The 23,139-nt window shown below is 49.2% G+C and overlaps 1 protein-coding gene across 1 annotated transcript in view; it reads left to right on the plus strand.

The window, feature by feature from the left end:
- Nucleotides 1–7,849: 7,849 nt before the first annotated feature.
- The window catches only part of LOC144951993 (solute carrier family 22 member 15-like), a 28,419-nt gene continuing 13,129 nt past the window's right edge, over nucleotides 7,850–23,139 (plus strand). The window contains 9 exon segments of the mRNA XM_078882372.1: nucleotides 7,850–8,055; nucleotides 10,424–10,532; nucleotides 12,799–12,948; nucleotides 14,915–15,047; nucleotides 16,267–16,431; nucleotides 20,339–20,468; nucleotides 21,076–21,253; nucleotides 21,255–21,340; nucleotides 22,818–22,958. Coding sequence (XP_078738498.1) covers nucleotides 10,449–10,532; nucleotides 12,799–12,948; nucleotides 14,915–15,047; nucleotides 16,267–16,431; nucleotides 20,339–20,468; nucleotides 21,076–21,253; nucleotides 21,255–21,340; nucleotides 22,818–22,958 — 1,067 coding nt within the window. The 5' untranslated portion in view covers nucleotides 7,850–8,055; nucleotides 10,424–10,448.

Consider the following 23,139-nt stretch of genomic DNA (forward strand, 5'->3'; position numbering starts at 1 on the left):
ATGCCACGACACACGCAAGGCCAAAGTTGCACACTAAGATGGCGAGATAACCATCCAGCGGGAAGGTACACAGACTGCGGAGGTATGGATGCGAACATGCAGGAGAATCGTAGGAGGGAGAGGTTCAGAGCAGAACCATATCAACACCCCATCCCACGACACACGCCAGGTTCAAATTACGCAGAGAGATGGCAAGATAACCACCTAGCGGGAAGGTGTTACACAGACCGCGGAGGTATGGATGCGAACATTCAGAGGAATCGCAGGATGGGAGGTCAAACACAATCGATCCAATTCCGACCAATTCCTCCACCGGCTATACCAGGAGGGAATAGAGGAATAACACAGAATGCGGTCCAAAGACATGATGAACAACCCACAGTGAGCGCGAGCGAGCGGCCAACACGCGCCCCACCCGCCGAGGTATTAAACCCGAAACTCAATGAGGAATACAGGCAGGCTACAAGTGACAGGGCGGGCAAAGACGTGGACAGTACTCCCGTAAATGACGCGCGGATCGAATACAAGGACAGGGTTGCATTGAAGCGTGATCGGACAGTACAAAAACCGACAGCAGGGACACGCCCTGAGGAGCGCAGGCATCAGCCTTTGAATGGAAAATATCCAAGGGAAACCAAAATTTATGTGGATCGGAGTGCTAAAATGGAGACGAATGTCCATGACGTATCGGGAATGGTGTTGGAATCCAACACACTCGTAAAAACAAAGAGGGCAACATTACGAGGGACAGAATTAAACCGACACACTGACTCGGCAAATGTGCATGTAATCGCAGAGAGAGCGAATGCCAGTGATGACGGAGTACAAAAGTTGGTTGTGTGCGCGAATTCTGATTATGTGCAGCACAATTTTACACCACACACTCCCACGACGCGAGAGAGTGAGAGGGGAAATTACAAAAACGAACCGGAAAACCGTGATCGAATGATCAAAGTGATAAGTGGTAAACCAGACACTCAGAACTTGGTAAAAAGATTGCAAGGATGTAACAGGAGGGAATTAACGCAAAAATGCGTTCGAAACCGCTACCTAGCGTTTCCCAGGATTTAGCAAAAACAAAAAAAAATTAATATCCGTCGGAGTTATGAGGGATGAGAACCATGTAACTGGTGATACCGATGTTTAACGTTGTGTTTTATTTCTTTTGCTTATTTCAAATGTAATTATGTTACGATTGTGATACATATGCGCGCGTCGTAAGAAATAACCGCCGAGAGTGAGGGTGGCTTATAGATTCATAACACAAAAAAAGGGGCATTTACTTGGTTTGGAAATTCGCCAGTGGCCAAATCGACCCCTGATAATTTTCAAACGGCCGGATTGTTGTGTCTATCTTTTTTTAATCAAGAACAATTCAAAAAAATAATATTTTTTAATCTATATATATACCTTTTTTTATTAATTAATGAAAACAACTCACTTCTCCTCACAAGAACACCAGGAATCCATGAAACATGGAGGGCGGTTAAAATGTTGAGAGTTCGGTCACAAAGAGGTCATGGACATCCGAATGGACAAAAGATGTATGGACTAGCCTCCCAAGACATCTGGAGATACAGATAAGGGCAGAATAAATAACGGTTGAAACTTCGCGTTTTCTTAACGTTTTCCTTACCGAAAAGTAGAAACTTAACAAAGATAATTAACCAACAAACAATAATTTTTATTATTATATGTTTCCTACCTACACGACCAAAATAATAAATAAAAACTAAAGACTACGAATTCCAGAAAGCTTAAGAACATAACGCTTAACCTTAGGACATAAAAAAATTAACTCAGAATAAAACACCAATCTCTGGGGAACTAAACTAATGGGCATATCACACTACGATAATATGTAACATGTTTTCCAGGAAATGGCAGCCCTCCTGCTCACGCTCCTGCTAACGTACTTTGCCAAGCTAGATAGAGCCAAGGCCTGATGATGCCACCCAAGAATAACCGTAGAAACTATCTTTTTAACGATATCTCCTATAACACGTAGTCAATAGAATAATTTCTCCCTCCCTTATCGTTTTACCTTCCTTTAGAATATTTTTTTTTGTCACATATAACCATGTTAAGTTGTGACACGTACGCGCGCGTTGTAAGGAAATAGCAGCAAAACTTGAGGACAATTGATGGTTCATGATGGAAGAAGGGTATACATTTTTTTAAAAATAACCCGTGGCCATTTGACCACTGGCCATTTTTAAAAGGGCGGAATGTTGTGTCCTAAGCCTTCTTCCATCATTGATATATAATGAATGAAAACACACCAAAGCGCAGCAAACTGCAAAACACCAGGTGTTGTCAAGTAATGAACGGGAGGAGGGCTAGGATGGCAGAATTTGCAACCTTGCTTCAAGGAAAGATAAGGCCTGATAAACGGCACCTGTCACCCGTGCAGGCGGCGGAGACAGTGGGAGAGTCAGCCAGACATAGCTAAGGCAAAAAGCCCAACCATCTATGACCTCAGCACATGGGCGAATAATGGGGCAGTGTCAACTCGAATGCAATGGAAGGAAGCAGAGGCGCCTTTGTCTGGATCACGGCCACAGAAGGCCGGGGGGGTCATCACTGATTGTGTGTTAGGGATTTCGAGCTAATTGGAACACGTGCACACAGAGAGGAGAAATACGCCTTGTTCTCTGCAGCTGAGGGAGCCAAGATAAACTCAGCTCAAGGTTGTGTACACAGGAGAGGGGGCTGATTAACAACCACTGCACGTCTGAACGTGAGGGGGCCTTGTCCTGGAATTAATCACCCTCCCAGAGAAGAAGGTTGGATGACCACAGTGAGACGAGAATAGGGTGTTGTGTTACTCTCAAGGTTGCAGGCTCAGCTGAACAGCGAGGCTGCGGGGGCCGCCGGGAGTTCGTGTTCGCCTAGTTAAGTAAAAAAGCTCAATTATTTTGTATTGCTATTAAAGTCACGTTGAAGTCGGAATTTAACAACAGGGTAGGCTAAAGTTATTGATACAACTCGACCAGAAGCATAACGGGATGAATCACCACCAGGTCGAATATAAAATACATAATAAAAGAGCGATGTTAAACCCAGGGTCGGAGAGAAAGGGAGATCCCGGCCGTCTTTGTATCCCCGCAGCGCGGGATAGGAGTGTATACGCTCGGGGAAACACCTCCACTTGAGTCAAGCACCACGATGGGAAATGACAGACCTTAGGCTACATACAGAATCATAACTGTGAAATGGTAAGGGACAAATGTTAAAACTTTTAATCATTTCTTCGTGCGTCAGCGAGGGTCGGAGGGAGTGTGCCCCTCCCTCCAGGTCGTGCAACACGGACAGAGGCGCCTGTGAGACGATTTGTAACGTCTGTGTTTTGGTTCATGAAGAAGGCCAGACAAGAGATAATATTGCACCTAGACAGAGAGACGATTTCGAGGCAATTTGTAACATCTGATTGTTTGCTCATGGATTTTATGGAGGGAGTATGACAACGGAATATACCGTGGGTGATGCACACAAGGACACGGACGTACGGACACACACATGGACACACTTACCTACGGACAGATCCTGACACAGCAAAAATCGAAAGAAACCCCGCCTTGTGGGCAGGACCCAAAGGGATTTTTCGGCATAAAAGAAAGGACCCTGAGCATTGGAAATCAGTTCGACCAGGAGTGTCAACTCATCACGAGTTCGACCAGAAGGGTCAACTCACCAGCCGAGCTCGACCAGTGGGTCGGCTCAGGAGTTGACCGAGCGGGTCGACTCAAGGGCGAGCTGCGACCAACGGGTCGGCTCGACTCTTCAGCTTCTGGGACTCAGCCGAGTTCAGCCGGCTCTCGGGGCTCGACTCAAGCGGCTCCCCGTCTCCTCTGCAGGCGGGCAAGACCCGCTTGACAGCTCAACCTCTGCCGAGTCGGAGGTCCCTGCTGCAGCTGACAATCGCGGTTTGGCGACGAGGCGACGACCCAGCACTGCGCGCTGCGAGCGAGCTGTGGGCGCCACCTACCGACCGGGTTCCGAACTACGACAGCGTATCAACAGGCATCCAACCAATTCCCCACGGCGACAGAGGAGCGACTAATACGCGGGCAAGACCCGCTTGACAGCTCAACCTCTGCCGAGTCGGAGGTCCCTGCTGCAGCTGACAATCGCGGTTTGGCGACGAGGCGACGACCCAGCACTGCGCGCTGCGAGCGAGCTGTGGGCGCCACCTACCGACCGGGTTCCGAACTACGACAGCGTATCAACAGGCATCAAACCAATTCCCCACGGCGACAGAGGAGCGACTAATACGTATGACGCGCACCGCCCCCTCACCACACGACCACCAGGCGTCTGCTTGACATAAAGAACCGACTCCGAACACTGACTATTGAAGACAACTCTTACCACTCAAACCCACTCGAACCCATAAGCTGCCCGTGGCTGTGAAGGCATCCCAACGACCGAGTGATGGCCATCCGTCGTTTATAAGAGTATTCGTAATTTTATCTTTAATATTTAGTGGGCTGTACTCTTAATCGCATAAATTCCCAACAGATCCATCAATACGAATTGATTCTTGGCACCTCCTTCCGCCGAGCCACGCTCACGTGGGGAGTGGTGGCCCACCAGATCCTTAACAGGTGATCTGGTCCCCAATTAGTAAACTTGATAAGATAACGATCTTCGGAAAAGGAGCACCGTCGCAGGCCCTTACTCCGAGCCATTCTGTTGTCAGATAACCTGCCGATGTATCTGTTGAGATTGGTGCCTTTAAGAATAATAACTGTTTTTGATTGTTTTTTTTTATCGCCGTATAATCTTTCAAGTATCTTTCAGTCATAATCGCCGCACGTACTCGCATCCTATCAATAAGGAGTACGGTACTGCGTGAATAATATTGAGTAATCATTCATTAACGTTAAGGTTTTCTTAGCATAGTATTTGCATGTTTTAACGACTCTCTCTCACTAACAACCATCGCGTTACGCGGGATCCATGTGCCGTTGTCAAGTGAAATCAGACAATCATTGATGATACTGTATTGATGCCGTGTTGACGTTCCGGGATTGAGAGTTCGCATACTATATCATAGTTGAGGTTGAATTAGTAATAAATTGATTAATACAGAAGTGGTTGTGTGATTCTTTCCTGAAGTCTATGCATAAGATCTGCTTCTGCGTTGAGATCTGAACTTGGTGACCTTAATAAACACACTAACACATACTCAGTAAATGTTAAAGCGATAACGGGGTGAACCGGGGACCTAAAGATAAGCGAGAATGAGACGAACCTAGACAACGATGCCGAGTTAATCTAAGTTAATCTTGCATACTTACACCACACCTGCATAACTGCATACAATTAATTGCCTTATTCCGATCGATAACCCACCCTCGTCACCGAGGCGGGGTCTGGTTATCATAACGACTTGCATCATCATAATTACACCCACTCGCATAATTACTACAATTACCTCTCGAATTGGCATAATTAAATGTGCATAATTACATAAAATTAACATATTTCCGGATAATTACACATTTGGCCAAATTTCATTTGATTACTATTATTTTCACTGAATATTCATAACCCACATATACAACATAATAATTTCACCCACGCACGCATACAACACATCAAAATTTTCATACATATACAACACTGACCCAGCAGAAAATTAACCATTTTTAAATCAACACAAATTAGCCATCCATGAACATGGTATTCCAATCTATCCAGAACAATCTTGATGTTGGCATACTCTTCATTCATTTTTACAGAGTGTCTTATTGGGATTGGACCATATATATTTCTGTTGTAAAGTAACACACATTTCAAACTCCTTTAACTACTGTCAATAAAAAGTCTCCATTCACTTGAATCATATGCGGGCAGTCCCATATTGAGAAGAAGCCCTTCAACATCATTACAATAAACAAGTTGATCATCTGAATGGAAGTACTTTCGCAGTGCTGCTTCTCTGTTACGATAAAAGGAGACACTAGTGCCAGGTCTGAGTAGTCCCTTTCTCTTGCAGCCTGGAAGCCAACAATTCAGCAGACTGCTTTGGCAAATACAAATCTCTTACAAGATCATTCAATTCAGGCTGACTAAACAGAGAAATTTTATCACAATCTGCATCAGATAGCGTATATTCGATCTGAGCATCATCATCATCTGTAGAAGCAGGTAAACTGAGGGATTCAACATCAATCTCTGGTAGCTCAGTAAATACAGGCACAGGTATTTCCTCAGTGCTCAACTGGTCGTCTGGCAGATGGGATATCTGGGTATTGTAAGTGTTGTTTGTTTTTCTTATTGAAACCTTTTACATTGACAAGGCAGAAGTAGCAGTTATCCAAATGGTTTGTAGGTTCTCTTCAAACCATTGGCACACCAAACTTCAGCTTAGCATTCTTTCCTTTAGACCATGATCGCAAAGTTTCAACACAGGTTTTACACACTTTGTGAGGAGCCCAATTTTTGTCTTGGTCTCCAAGTCGTACTTTAAAGTAGGCAAGATAAACCTTCTTGACAAAGGTATTGATGTTGCGCCTTTGATCCTGCAAAGTGAAGCTGCCACAGATGTAGCAGAAGATATCTGGGCCATTACTGCATTTCCTTCTTTCGGATGCTGTAGCCGTTGTTAGATCACGCCCTGCAGAAGAAAACATAAATGTGGATATCTACATAAAATTATATTATAAACACACTATCCTAAAAATACAGCACCATATTTTAACACTAAAGCAGTCACTGACTCGCAACAACTTGCAATCATAAGTGACAGAGTTAATTTCGGGTAAAATCAATGAAAATGGGGTATGCCGATAGCATAAAATGAGATGTGATAGAGCAAATCTGAGATCAGATTTGGAATCAGCACCCTTAAATTAGTCTAAAATAGCTGCAAAAGTCCAGGCCAGAAAATAAATAGTTGACCAGTGTAATAAAGTGTTTTTTGGGTTAGGTCGCGCTATTTACAAATGTGTCGTAACCCTCCAACCCTAGCCGACACGGCCAAACAGTAAAAAAAATGTGTCACGTTTACTAAAGACAAATAGTTCACTACCGAATAATGATGCTGACTGGTTTGAATAATGGATGACCAATTGCATGTAGGATGATTACTATGTGGTAGAAAAGGATAGTGACGGGTTGAATAAAGGATGGATACTATGTGGTTGAACAAAGTATTAGTGACCGTGTGGTTGATTAAAGGATGGTGGTGTTTGCGTGGTTGAATAAAGGATAGGGAGTTTGGTTGGCTAAAATATGACCGGTTGCATAAAGGATGGAGACTGGGTTGTTGAATAAAGGATGGTAAAGGATGGTGGTGTTTGCGTGGTTGAAGAAAGGATGGCTGCGGTTGATTAAAGGATGGCGACTTTGGTTTAGGTCGAATAAGGGACGGTGGCTGTGTTGAACCAAGGCAGCGCACTGCTGAAACGACGAATGCGGTGGGACGGAGGGGGACGATGCGAAATGTTCCACCTGTAAAGTTGTCACCTGTAGGGGGGTGGGGGGTTGAGGTTGCGGGGGGTGGGGAGTTGAGGGGTTGGCGGGTGGTTGGGGGGCGTTTGGGTTGTTTGGGGGGGGGGGGTGTTGGGGTTGGGGGTGGTTGGGGAGGTTGGAGGGTGGGGGGCGTTGGGGTGGTGGGTTGGGGGGTGAGTGGGTGAGGGGGTGGGGGGAGTTGAGGTGAGGGGCGTTGGGGGGTTGAGGTGGGGGGTTAGGGGCGTTGGGGTGGGGGGTTGGGGGGCTTGGGGGTAAGGGGTAAGGGGGTGGGGAGCGTTGGGGGGGTTGAGGTGGGGGGCGTTGGGGTAGGGGGGGTGGGAGGCCACGTGACCGCGCTCCGCCAATCGGGACGCGCGCGCGGGCGTGTGGCTGTGCGGACGTGGCGCTCGTTTGCTGGCGCGGGAAAACTGACAGTCGACGAAGCAGAGAACGCGACAGTCCACAGAGAGGGTACACACAGTCTACAGAGATACCACACACAGTCCACAAACATTCTACAGAGAGTCTACACACAGTCTACAGAGAGTCTGCAGAGAGGGTACGCCTAACGACACGTGCGCTGCGGTCTGTACGGTATGTGAGCAGTGCACACACCACCACCAAACCACCACACCGCACCACGCCACCACCACCACGCCACCACACCAACACGCCAACACACCACCACGCCACACCACACGCGTGCACGCCGCGTACACACAGAGACTTGACGCGAGTTTCAAACGCCGTGCGCGTAACTTTGTATGGAGTTTTTGTGTTGTGCGTGCAGTCTATATACATACAGTCTATACACAGTCTATATATGTAGACTGTATTGGTCTGTGCGGAGTTTCACAGCGGCACACGTGCAGTCGATGTTGGACTGTGTGCAGTGGGCACGCACCTCTAGTACAGTCTATACACAGTATATATATAGTCTATACATACAGTCTATATATATATACAGACTGCATTGGTGTATAACCCCGCTACATTACGGTACTTGCCATGATATTACACGCAGTGGGTATGAAGGATACACACGCAAAGTCTTGACTGCATTGCAGTTTACACGCCTCTTGCAGTATCTATACGGACTGCATGTCGTACACAGTACTTCTACAGTATTTCTACAGTACTTCTACAGGACAAAGATCCCCCGTGTAGCCTTAACATTGTAGGGGCAAGTGCTTTCAGCGAGTAGCAGCGGCACACGTGGGGGTGGGTGGCCAGCACCACGCACGACCGCCTTTGTCTCCCCAGCAGTGATGTTTACGCACCGGGTACTTATTTGAGGCTGAGTCGACCTAGGGGAGGCCCAAGGACCGGTTCAGATAATCGTCACTTGGTGTTGTTAGCCGTGAGCGGGAGTCGAACTCGGGGTCGCCGGGTTCGTAGCGCTAACCGCTGCACCACCACTCCATACACACAGTACACACACACAGACACACAGTACACACACACACTTGCACACACACAGTACACACACACACACACTTGCACACACACAGTACACACACAGTACACACAGTGCACACAGTACACACACAGTACACACAGTGCACACAGTACACACACAGTACACACACACACAGTACACACACAGTACACACATAGTACACACACACAGTACACACACAGTACACACACACAGTACACACACAGTACACACGCTTGACAAACCTGAGTGCAGCAATGAAGCAAATGGACAGTGGTGAGATGTATGGATATAGAACAAGTGGCCATCATTTGATATCTTACAGAGAGAGGGTCCTTGCAGACATCTGACATTTGCGCCAGCATTGATTGAAAAGTTTTTAAAATATTTTCAGAATGGGAATATTTGTTTATGCCGGAGGAATCTGATGAGTTATACAGCTAATTTTTTCACAGATGTCTGGGAATGTAAACTTAATCTTTTTTTAAATGTTACCAGGTAAGGCCCCCCCCACTGAGCTCTTTTTCAGAAGCGACCTGGCTATCACAAATGATTGCAAGCTCACTGAAGTGGCTTATCACTTGGAGATTTACGGCAGCCAAATAACTCTAAACGCCTGACGCTGATCCTAAATGTGGAGGGAATAACCGGAGGATCCGGAGAAAAATCCACGCGACCACGGGAAGAGAGTGACACACAAATATACAGCAGCAGGCGTCAGGGTCGGGATCGAAGCCACGACCTCCTGTATACCAGGCGAGGTAGTTAACATCTCCTTGTCACCGTGATGATGATGGCGAGAGAGAGACACGCAAACTCCCAATATACAGTAGGCGTCAGGGTCGGGGTTGAAGCCATGACCTCCTGCATACCAGACGAGGTAGTTAACATTCTAGCCACAGTGGCACGATATTAATTCCCCCTGAGGGCACAAATATTTTACTGAAACACCTCTGCTACTGGTGGAACAGGTAATTTGGGGAAACCATACCTGTCAACAACTAATCAGTGCCCTACCTTATTACATACCAATTCAGACCTTATTGGTCACCCCGTGCCCTTATACATCTCAACATTCATCTTACAAAGTCCCATCGCAAGGGAGAAAAATTAACAAATAGACTTTTTTTTTGCTCATCATTGAAACGGCTGTACGCCGTATGGACCTGAAAACTCTATTTCTCTGAAACAAGAATACGGGGTAAACCGTGTGGGTTGACACGGTATGATTATTCATCCTTGATTCAACCACAGTCACCATCTTTTATTGGACCACAATAAACAACCTTTATTCAGCCCCACAGTCTCGATCCTTTATTCAACTTATGAGTCGGCTGTGCCGCGCTTGTGCGTAGGCGCCGTGGTGATGGAACACACATACACCATCCTTTATTCAACCCCACAGTCATTATCCTTTATTCAAACACAGTATTCATGCTTTATTCGACCACAGCCACCCTTTATTCAAGCCCACAGTCCCTATTCTTTACTCGACGCGCGAGTCGGCTCTGCGTGTGTGCATAGGCCCCACTGCGGTGGTGATGGGCCGATGGATCTGGAGGAAGCTTTCGTGGTCGTTGGCGCCTGCGGTCCCTACCAGCGCCGTCGCTGTGGCCTGCTGCTGCTCGTGCAGGTGCCAGGACGACAGCGGCGTGGCTCCCACAATCATCGCCGTCGTCATCGTTATCATTATCGTTGTCATCGCCATTATTGTCATCAACGGCATCGTCATCATCGTTATCGTCATCATCGGCATCATCGTTATCATCGTCATCATCGTCGTCATCATCATCGTTGTCATTGCCGTCGTCATCGTCATCATCGTCATCATCGTCATCGTTATCATCGTAATCGTCATCATCGTCGTCATCGTTATCGTCATCATCGGCATCGTCATCATCGTTATCATCGTCATCATTGTCATCGTCGTCATCGTTGTCGTCGTCATCGTCATCATCGTTATCATCATCATCGTTAGTATCGTTATCATCACCCTCACTGTCATTATCCGTCGTGATCATCTTGATACACCTTTATATTTTACACCTCCAAACTCTACCCCACCTCCATCAGGTTAATCATCAAAGAAACAAACGATTTATTTTTTCTTTTACCAGGTAAGGTCCGGCTGAGCTCTTTTGTAGTTCTTTTTCAGAAGCGGACCCGGCCATCACAAACGATAGCTCAACAGAGAGTGACTTGTCATCATCACGTGGAAATTTATAGCAGCAGCCAAACACTCTAAACACGTGGTGACGTTGATTCTAAATGTGGAGGGGAAAAACCGGAGGACCCGCAGAAAAATCCACGCGACCAATGAGGAGAAAGACGCAGCAAACTCCAAATATACAGCAGCAGGCGTCAGGGTCTAGATCGAACCCACGACCTCCTGTATAGCAGGTGAGGTAGTTAACATCTCGCCACTTCGGCACCCAGTTTCTAACTCGCTGTGCCGGATGGAATTCAGCATAAAGCAGCAATTGATTTAAGTGGTGAGCCCAGCAGTCACCGATTCACCCTCCAGTCTCTCGCTCACTCACCGGCGGTCAATCACCTTGTCACTCTTCTATCGCTACTACTGCTACTACCGTGATTAGCTTTCCTGTGAGCTTCAATCACCGATTCACTCCACCCATGGTGAGCCGAGGACTGGGATGAGCGAGTCGGTGAGTTGCTGTGACCTGCAGCGTGACGGTTGAACACGGTGTTGATGAGATAAAAAAACAGCCAGTGTCTGGACGTCCCGAGTCCTCCACACAGGGTGGAAGAAATGAACGAGCGAAGTTGTCGGGACCGGTTACTTCGTGGCGAGATGTTAACTCCGTTGCCTGGTACGCAGGAGGTCATGGGTTCGATCCCAACCCTGTGTGTGTCTCTTCTCCCCCTCTGGTCGCGTGGATTTTTCTGCGGGTCTGCCGGATATTCCCTCCACATTTAGAAGCGTGCGTTTAGAGTGTTTGGCTGCGATAAATCTCCACGTGAGAAACTACTTCGTTGAGCTATCGTTTGTGGCCAGGTCGCTTCTGAAAAAAAATTGTTGATAGCATTGGCACTTCCAATAAGCACGGTTTTGCGATGTACAGTGCGAAATAATTTCAACATACATACATACAGAATGAGAGCTCTATGGCCACAGAGCAATAACACGAGAACCATTGTCCCAAGCTATTGTAAATACGTATGTATGTTGAACGTCTTTCGCACCGTACGTAGCCAATCGTGATAATCGGAGGTGTGGGAGATGAACAAGAAACTAAACACTCTAAGCAGTTCTAAAGAAATGAATTTGTGAATTTAGATTTAAAAGTGCATACCTCCCTTAATTCTAGATTTGAAGCATACCTCCCAGCGGCTTCCTAAGGGGCCGTTCATAAATGACGTCACGCACCTGGGGGGGGGGGGTCAGACATTTGTGACGATGTGTAACGAGGGGGGGGGGGGGTTGAGGAATGTTCTACTTAATTAAATAGACTTTTTAATAAATGTTTTCTCCTACAACATCAGAGTGCAGCGGCACATTAAATACGCACTAAAATGACAATAGTTTAGAGCGATTTGAAGAATGTTTACATTTTTCGGGGGGGCAGAGCTTTGTGACGTCATATTTGAGAGGGGGGGGTCTGACTTTTTGCCGTGTGACGAGGGGGGGGGGGAAATCGTCCAAAATCGCGTGACGTCATTTATGAACGGCCCCTAGTATTGGCAGGAAGAGTGTTCCAGACGGCCGCCGATGCGCTTCTGAAAGCGTGCGACGAATGTGTCTTTGTTTCACGGCCAGTCAAAAGAACCGCCGTCGCTGCGAGTGATGACCGGAGTTCGCGTGGCGATGGTTCAACGCCCTTCGACGAGACCAGCGGGCGAGGTAACGCGGTGTTGGGAATCTCCGTGTCCCTCCGCAGGTGTACTTGGCGTTCCAGGCTGTGCTGATTATCCTCATTGGACAAATCCCGTCCGCTGGCCCCACGCACCCACGCGCCGTCTCCCCGGAGACCTCCCGCAGGACCTCGCCTCCCTTACCAGCCGCCAACGGCTCTTCTGTAGTCACAGAGGTAATGCGGCACGTCTCAGCGGCAAGCCTCAGGGACACGCCTCAGCGGCACGCCTCAGGGACACGCCTGTTGTGGATCTGTAAATGTTGTGGATTTGCTCTCCAACATACCCCGGGATTAGCACGCACGGTTGGCTACGTATGATGTGAAAGAAGTTCAACATGTGTAGATGCTGCACCGGTCGTCCGTGGTTCCTCCTCCTGGCGCCTCTTGAGTCGTCATCTCTCGCGCAGAGCGAGTGAATCCTGTGCGGCGGTGGTGGCGGCAGCGCAGTGTTGCGAGTTAAGAATCAGAATCTTTATTTAGACTGCAGATGTCCAGCAGGGGCATGGGGGTCAGAGGGTTACAAAAACAGTTTAGTTAAGGTAAACGCATCGCTTCACAAATATATACAAATACAGTTATACCTCGGTATACGACCGCTTTGGAATACGTCGAATTTGGTATACGTCGTGTTTTGACGAGAAAAACACATCTTGGGATACGACGTCTTGCTTGGGATACGACGTGCTTGCTAGAACTTGTATGGGTCGGGATGAGTCACCGCGTACCCGTGTAGACCCCGTTCACCACTCCTCCCCTCCCTCACCACCATCCTCGTAGGCTATCAACTCCTCTCAGCAAGGTAAAGTGATGTTACTTTTTATTTCAATTTATTTTAATTTATGCATTTATTTTATGTATGTATGCATTTTAATAATAATTAGTGTCTAAATTATTTTAAACAACACCATTAATGTATAATATGTCATACAAAATATCATTTCTTATACTCTGGAACGGATTATTTCCTTTCCGTTTATTTCTTATGGGAAAAATTTGTTTGTATACGTCATTTTCGGTATAAGTCCTACCTTCTGGAACGAATTAACGACGTATACCGAGGTACCACTGTGAAACTAAACCATCTTTTGTTTTACAATATATAAAGGAAACAAAACAATTGTCTTTATTCTTAACAATCCACGGAGATTGCATGAGAGATGTTTTTTATCTTATTGCATCGTGTGTGTGTGGGGAGCGGAAGTGAAGCGGTTAGCGTGCTGCCCTATGAACCCAAGTTCGATTCGCGCTCACAGCCAACACCATTGACGATTATCCGTATCGGTCCTGGGCTTCCCCTAGGTCGACTCGGCCTCAAATGAGTACCCGGTGCTATGTGTAAACATCGCCGCTAGAGACGTAAAGGCGGCCGTGCGTGGTGCTGGCCAACCACACAGTAGGAGGCACAGGTGGTGCATCAGCCAGTCATCTCAGTAAATCGACCTGTGGCACCTGGGTCTGCCCCGTGACCTCCTGCCAGCGGGCGTTCGACACTTCACGTGGCCTCAAGGTGCACATGGCCTGGCACAAGCGTTGTGGTGAGGTCGCCGCCACTTAGTGGCGAATGGCGGTTGGTTGGTTGGTGTTTATAGAGGTGGTGTGTATATGTGCGTGTGTGTGTGTGTGTTTATAGAGGTGTGGGGAGCGATAGTGTAGTGGTTAGTGGGCTGCGCTATGAACCCGGCGACACGGGTTCGATTCCCGCTCACGGCCAACACCAGTGACGATTATCTGAACCGGTTCTGGGCCTCCCCTAGGTCGACTCGGCTTCAAATGAGTACCTGGTGCGGTGTGTAAACATCGTCACTAGGGAGACAAAGGCGGTCGGGCGTGGTGCTGGCCACCCACCCCCTCGTGTACCGTTCCGGCCTTCATAGGTGCTCGATAACAGCACTTGCCCCTAAAGTCTGTTAAGGCTATATGGGGGATCTTTGTTGTTTATAGAGGTGGTGTGAATATGTGTGTGTGTGTGTTTATATAGAGGTGGTGTGTGTATGTACGTGTGTGTGTGTTTATAGAGGTGGTGTGTATATTTACGTGTGTGTGTGTTTATAGAGGTGGTGTGTATATGTACGTGTGTGTGTGTTTATAGAGGTGGTGTGTGTATGTGTACGTGCGTGCGTGCGTATGTGTTTGTGTGCAGTGGGCTCTGGGAGATGACGCTGCCCTCCTGGTGGGGCTGGCGTCCTCGCTCTACTTCTGCGGGGTGTTGCTCGGCTCCCTCGTCTTTGGCCAGTGCTCCGACCTGTACGGCAGGAGGCGCGTCTACCTCATCGGTACAGAATACGCACAGAGACGTCGTGTGCTGCTCGCTAACAGCTCCCCCCCCCCACAGTCTGTTAAGGCTATGCGGGGGATCTTTGTCTTTGTCACGGTGGATGAGATGTTAGCTACCTCGCCTGACGATGCGTGTTTATTTGGAGTTTGCGTGTCGCTCTGTAAACTATGAACTGAACTCTTTTCATTTTAGCAGGTAAGGCCCACTGAGCTACCAGGATCTCTTTCAGAAGCGACCTGGCCACAAATGGCGGCTCAACAAAGTTGGTTATTGTCGTGTGTATATTTATAGCAGCCAAAGATAATTGGTTTTTTACCCTTCTATCTGGCAACAAAACTGACACCTTTTTCATGTTTGCATAGACCACAATACCTGCAGCCATAATGCAAACAAAAAACATAACTCTGATAATCTATGCAAATATGACTCCTTGTAAAAAAAGGTGTCAGTTTTGTTGCCAGATAGAAGGGTAAAAAAACAATTATATTTTTTACTGGCAAATGAGGTTCCAATGGAGCAGCCATAGACTCGATTAATGTATGTTTCTAAACATGGAGGGGAAAAACTGGAGGAGCCGGACAAAAATCCACGCGATCACGGGGAGAGAGAAATTAAATCTACAAATATGCAGGAGTCAGGGTTGAGATCGAACCCATGACCTCCCGTATACCGGGTAATAGAGTTAACATCTCGCCACCACGAGATAAACGTACCCCCGGATAGCCTTTAACCCTTTAAGGCTACACGGGGTATCTTCATCTTTTTTTGTCCTGCCAGCCTTCGTAGTTGCTACTCTCTCACAGCACTTGACCCAAACAGTCTGTTAAGGCTACACGGAGGATGTTTGTGGTTTTTTTTGCCGTGCCAGCCCTCCTAGGTTCTGCTTGCTAAACAGCACTTGACCCCAACCGTCTGTTAAGGCTACACGGGGTATCTTTGTATTTGCCATGCCGGCCTTCGTAGTTGCTACTCGCTTACAGCAATTGCCCCCAACAGTCTGTTAAAGCTACACGGGGTAGCTTTGTCTTTGTATTTGCCATGCCGGCCTTCGTAGTTGCTACTCGCTTACAGCACTTGCCCCCAACAGTCTGTTAAAGCTACACGGGGTATATTTGTATTTGCCATGCCGGCCTTCGTAGTTGCTACTCGCTTACAGCACTTGCCCCCAACAGTCTGCTAAGGGGATCTTCGTCTTTGTGGGGGCGTCGTGGGCGCAGGGCTGCTGGTGGATGTCTTGGGCGGCCTCGCGTCGGCGCTGTCCCCCACATGGCGCTGGTTCTGCGCGTCGCGACTCGTCGTCGGCGTCGCCAACGGCGGCACCGCCCTCGTCTCCTTCGTCCTCCTCCAGGAGTACGTGGGCTCCGCCTACTGGGGTAGCACCGGTAAGTCGAGCCAACGCGCGCTCGCCACCCCCCCCCCACGACACACAAATTTGTAATGGCGTCGCGGCTGTAAAACGAGCCCGCGAAAACGTTCGCCAAGGGGACCGCATCGTGTGCAAAACTTTTCTGTGGTGCGCTGCCGTGACAGGAGACTATGAGATCCGGCCGTGTGCCGCGCGGTGGTGAGTGAACGTTCATTTGTACACGGAGGCTTCCATGGCCAAATATTACGATTCGCAATTGGTTACTTTTTTGTTTACTTTGGTAACTTTCGAGGTTAGTTTGGTTACTTTTTTTGTAACTTTTTTGGTTACTTTGGTAACTTTAGAGGTAACCTTTTTGGTAATTTTTTGGTTACTTTTTGGTTACTTTAGTTGCTTTTTTGTTACTTTGGTTAAAAAAATTGGTTACTTCGGTTACTTTTTTGGTAATTTTTGGGTTACTTTTTTCGTTACTTAGTAAACTTTTTTAGTCACTTTTGAGTAACTTTTTGGTTACTTTGGTAACTTTTTGGTTTACTTTTGCCGAGTTTACATTGGCTTCCGGTTGCCGAACGAAAACGTGTTGAGGTCGCGCTCATCACACGCACGCAAAGTGCTCGCCACGAATGAACCACGATACCTCGCTGATCTTGTCAAGGAGGACACACCCATCACCATGCGAACTCCGGTCATCCTCGCAGCAGCAGCAACAGCGGCTTTTGGTTGACCGTCGAATAAAGACGGTGACCGCATCGCACGGCGCTTTCAGATGTGCTTCTGGGGCTGTCTTGAGCGCTCTTCCTTCCTATAACACATTCTGCTCGGTCAATGGCCAGGGTTAACGGCGGCGTGGTGTATTCCGCAAATATGCCCGACTGTGAGGGTGGGCACAAGCCGGCGTGAGTAGGTTAAACGTTGAGTTTTATAAGGGCACCACGGGGTGACCAGCCCCTCCCCACCCAGCCCCTCCCCACCCTCCCCTCCCCACCCAGCCCCTCCCTCCCCACCCAGCCCCTCCCTGCACGACGGACACAATAATCCCCTGTGGGCTGGTGTAACCAGGAGGTTCCTACCAGTATTATCTGTTCTCTGTCAGATGAAGCATTCCCGTCAGGAATATGGAGAAAAGAGTTGGTGCAATAACGCAGCCTTGCTTCACACCTTAACTTCGATTGGCTCTGAGGTTTCACCATCAGAGAGGATGACAGCCTTCGTACCGTCACGCAACAGACGGAGGAGGTTAACACATTTTGTTGGGCAGCCATGTCTCAGAAGGATTCTCGATAGTGCATCACGATTAACAGTGTCAAAAGCTTTAGTCAAATCAAAGAAGGCCATGTACAATGGTAGTCTCCGCTCCTGGCACTTCTCTTGGAGTTGACGGGCTGAGAAGATCATGTCCGAGGTTCCCCTGCCAAGTCGAAAGCCAGTCTGCGACTCAGCAAGGAGTTTTTCAGCAAGTGGTAGAAGTCTGTTTAGTCGGATTCTTGCCAGTATTTTTCCAGCAGTGGCACGAAGAGAGATTCCTCTGTAGTTGTCAAAGTCTAACTTATCACCTTTTTTGAAGACGGTGACAATGATGGTTGCATGTTGGTCTTTTGCGAGTTTCAGGCGTAGAGTCATAAAACGCTCATTGATACCAATTGGAAGCTCACTTCAGCTGTCGATGAGCACGATGTCTATTGCAAATCCTACGCCATGCAGGTGTCATTCATGCGCTGGTTTACCCTTCCACAAGAAGGTGTAGCCTCCACTTAGCTCAGTCAGTTGGCCTTCATCCGCCAGACGGGTTTCGCTGAGGGCGGCAATTTGGATATTAAATCGTCTCGGCTCGCGTGCCACAAGAGCTGTTTGGCGCTCTGGACGTTGCGAGTTTGGGTTGTCTGTGAGGGTCCTGACATTCCAGGATCCAATGTTCAGGTTATTTTTCTTGTTGTTTCGACCGCAATTATTGATGCTCCCTCTGGTCGCGGTAAGCCAGACAGGATGTTGCTCAGCAGGCTACGTTTAGGGCACCTTTTCTCACCCCCTCCCCATTTGGGGTGAGCAGAGTGGATCCTCGTGGGCTGTTCAGTCACAGCTACAGCTGCCGGGATGCAATCCTGCCTAATCCGAGTGCATGGCGACATTCTAATAGCTGCCGCCTTTGTGCTGTGTTGTGACTAGGAGATTCTAGCTGCATAGGCCTGCCCAGCTCACCACTTGCCAATCGCCCAAGGGCTTTGGGTGCGTAGTGTGGTGGTGCGATGGCACAGTTTCCCTGGAGGGTGCCAGTGCGTGAATTAATTTACGTGCAGTGTCTGTTGCACACCAGCTACCGCACGGGGCTTAACCAGGAACCAAGCCTGGGTCCAATGGCGAGGCAGAAAACCAAGACGACTGCAAGGCTTGTCCTGAAGCACCAGACATCCAGTGGCTCCTCCGCCATGTGGCTCCACCGTCAAGTGGCCAACGCCCCACCGAGGTGGGCCGTTGGCCACTTGGTATCCACCCGGGATTTTGTCGGGGTTTACTCCCTTAGCCTAAGTGGCTAACCAGAGCCCCGTTAGGCTGCGCGTTTCAAGGTGAGTCCAGACAGGCCTTGTTGGTTACCGAAGCGGCCCCGGTGGTCGAACCACCCACCATACTTCGCCCTGTCTGGCAATCCTGTACTTTACCTGTTACCACCTCCCACGACGTGGACGAGGGGTTGGTTTTTGGGAGGCATACATACACCACTACTATAGTACACTACACTATACACTACTATAGTACACTACACTGCTATACGCCACACTATACACTACATTACTATACACGACACTACTTTGTACTACAATACACTACTGTGGTGGGTCCCACGGAGGCAGACACTGGTAACGTGGAGGCAACACGTTTATTATACACCCCAACAGGGTAACTACATAAACTACATAAACACCCGGGATAACTAACTATGTCGTAACTACCACGGAGCTAGACCCCAACAAGGCCACTATATAAACGCGGCAGGTCAGTAAATTACGACCCACGATGTCGAATGTGACGACCGAAGCCCGAAGAACATAAACTGAAGAGCGTAGCACGGCGGGTTGATTCCAGAAGACAGCCCACAACGCTCCCGGGACTGCCTTTTATCCTCCTGAGCGTGGCCTCGCTCCGCCCCCGGCCACGCCCCCTTCGGGATCTTCCCAGAAGGTTCTGCAACCTTACTTAACGTATCCCCCTTCTGGCCCCCGTCCTTATCCTCTGCTGGTCACGTGCCCTCTTGGGTTCACCGAGACTGTCCCGTATGTCATACGTGACAGAGAGAGGCTCTGAGACGCACAGTTACACTCTTCTCTCTGGCGCTAACGCCATAGTGATTCAATATACATCACTACACTACCATACACAACGCTACGATACACTACGTTACTATTTGCATGGTTGGCAACGTACGGTGCAAAAGAAGTTGAACATACACACATATAAATGAGTACCTGGTCCCTGTGTGTAGTAAACTTCACCATTTTGGAGTTTGTCCGACCTTCAGAGGTGCTCACGAACAGAACTTGCCCCATCAGTCTCTTAAAGGTTATACGGGTGGTCTTTGTCTTGTGTGTGCGTACGGGGAGCGGTGGCGCAGCGGTTAGCGCTACGTCACTAACCGGGCGACCCGAGTTCGATTCCCGCTCACGGCCACCAACACCCAGTGACGAATATCTGAACCGGTCCTGGCTCTCCCCTAGGTCGACTCGGCCTCAAATGAGTAGCCGGTGTGATGTGTAGTAAACATCGCCACTGGGGAGACAAAGGCGGCCGGGCGTGGTGCTGGCAACTCACCCCCTCGTGTGCCACAGTGCCGGCCTTCGTAGGCGCTGCTGCTCGCTACTAACAGCACTCGCCCCAACGGTCTGTTGAAGGTTACACGGGGGATCTTTGTGTTTGTGTGCGTGCGTGCTCAGGGTCCCTGTACAGCGCGTTCTTTGCGCTGGGCCTGGTGGTGTTTGCGGCGCTGGGGGTGGCCGTGAGGCCCTGGCGCTGGCTCACGCTGACGGCCAACGTCCCCGGGGTGCTGCTGCTCCTCGCCTCGCTGTAACCACCCCCACTACACGCCGCCCCGAAAACACAATCCTTTAACACAATTCTATAACACAATCCTATAACACATTCCCTATTACACAATCCTATAACAATTCTATAACACGGGTGTGCATGTGTGTGCGCGTGTGTATGCGTGTGCGCGTGTCCGTGTGTGTGCGCGTGTATGTGTGTGTGCGCGTTTTTGTGTGTGTGCACGTGTTTGTGTGTGTGCGCATGTATGCGTGTACGTGTGTGTATGTCTATGTGTGTGTGTGTGCGTGTGTGTCTGTGTGTGTGTGCGCGTGTCTGTGTGTGCGTGCGTGTATGTGTGTGCGCGCGTGTTTGTGTGTGTGCGCGTGTATGCATGTACGTGTGTGTATGTCTGTGTGTGCGTGTGTGCGTGCGTCCGTGTGCGTGCGTGTGCGTGCGTGTGTCTGTGTGTGTGTGTGCGTGTGTCTGTGTGTGCGCGTGTCTGTGTGTGTGTGCGTGTATGTCTATGTGTGTGTGCGTGTGTCTGTGTGTGCGCGTGTCTCTGTGTGTGTGTGCGTGTATGTCTATGTGTGTGTGCGCGTGTCTGTGTGTGTATGCGTGTCTGTGTGTGCGCTCGCCCCCCCCCCAGGTGGCTGCTGCCCGAGTCCCCGCGGTGGCTGCATTCCCGTGGTCGTATCGTGGAGGCAGAGAAGACGCTGTCCCTCATCGCCAGGGGCAACGTCGGAGCCACGGCGACCGGCTCCCTCCCCCCGCCCCAAGTGCAGCTGCGCCCGCTGCGAGGCTCGGGGGAGGTGGGGGCGGCGAGGGGGGGGGGGCGCGGCGGGGGGATCGCTGATGGATGTGGGGACTCACCCGGTTCTGCGCACGCGCACGCTCGTCATGATGTACACGTGGTGAGAGAGAGAGAGCGACACGCGGCCGGAGAGCTTCGCTCGCACACACGTGACGTATGTATGTACTCCTCTGCTTATGAACATTCGACTTACGAACTTTCAGAGATACGAACAAACCCCGTCCGTATGTCCAGTTGCCCGTTCGGACCGAGAGTCGTAAGTTCGACCGCCGCGCAATAGATGGCGGTGGTGGCATCTACATCTGCAGAACGTGAAGAATCAGTGGCATCTACATCTGCAGAATGTGAACAACCAGTGGCATCTATATCTGCAGAACATGAAGAACCAGTGGCGTCTACATCTGCAGAACGTGAACATCCAGTGGCATCTACATCTCCAGAACGTGAAGAACCAATGGCATCTATATCTGCAGAACGTGAAGATCCAGTGGCATCTACATCTGCAGAACGTGAAGAACCAGTGGCATCTACATCTGCAGAACGTGAAGAACCAGTGGCATCTATATCTGCAGAACGTGAAGAACCAGTGGCATCTACAGAACGTGAAGAACCAGTGGCATCTACATCTGCAGAACGTGAAGAACCAGTGGCATCTACAGAACGTGAAGAACCAGTGGCATCTACATCTGCAGAACGTGAAGAACCAATGGCATCTACATCTGCAGAATGTGAATAACCAGTGGCATCTAAATCTGCAGAACGTGAAGAACCAGTGGTATCTACATCTGCAGAATGTGAATAACTGGTGGCATCTACATCTGCAGAACGTGAAGAACCAGTGGTATCTACATCTGCAGAACGTGAAGAACCGGTGGCATCTACATCTGCAGAATGTGAAGAACCAGTGGCATCTACGTCTGCAGAATGTGAAGAACCAGTGGCATCTACATCTACAGAACGTGAAGAACCAGTGGTATCTACATCTGCAGAATGTGAAGAACCAGTGGCATCTACGTCTGCAGAAGGAATGAAACAGGGGGATTTATCCACAAATATGGCTGTCGCCTGATGAAGCTAGTTGTATTTACGCGATCTAACCCAAAAAAAACCTGTATTATGGATATTGGCCACGAAAGCCTACGTGTTAAGCTGTGTGTACTGTGTGCCATGTGCACTGTGTCGTGTGTACTGTGTGTACTGTGTGTGCAGGTTTCTTGTGCAACCTCGTGTACTCCAGGCTGCGTGTACGATGTGTCGTGTGTAGTATGTGCCGTGTGTACGATGTGTCGTGTGTGCGGTGTGTGCAGGTTTGTGTGCAGCCTCGTGTACTCCAGGCTGTGTGTACTACGGGCTGTGTGTAGTATGTGCCGTGTGTACGATGTGCTGTGTGTGCTGTGTGTGCTGTGTGTGCTGTGTGTATTGTGTGTGATGTGTGTGCTGTGTGTGCAGGTTTGTGTGCAGCCTCGTGTACTACGGGCTGTGTGTACTATGTGTCGTGTGTACTGTGTGTGCTGTGTGCGCTGTGTGTGATGTGTGTGCTGTGTGTGCTGTGTGTGCTGTGTGTGCTGTGTGTGCAGGTTTGTGTGCAGCCTCGTGTACTACGGCCTCACGCTGGGCGTGGGAGACCTCAGCCGTGACGTCCACATGGGGCTGGCGCTCTCCGGGCTGGCGGAGCTGCCCTCGTACCCCCTGTCCCTGTTTCTCATCAACGCCTCCTGGTACCCACCTAGTGCATCGTGCACACAGTACACACCGCGCACAGTACACACAGTACACACAGTACACAGTACACACAGTACACACAGTACACAGTACACATGGCACACGGCACACCGTACACACGGCACACAGTACACACAGTACACACAGTGCACGCAGTACACACAATACACACGGTGC

This window comes from Lampetra fluviatilis, chromosome 65 (assembly GCF_964198595.1).
Source record: "Lampetra fluviatilis chromosome 65, kcLamFluv1.1, whole genome shotgun sequence".
Taxonomy (NCBI): Eukaryota; Metazoa; Chordata; class Hyperoartia; order Petromyzontiformes; family Petromyzontidae; genus Lampetra; species Lampetra fluviatilis.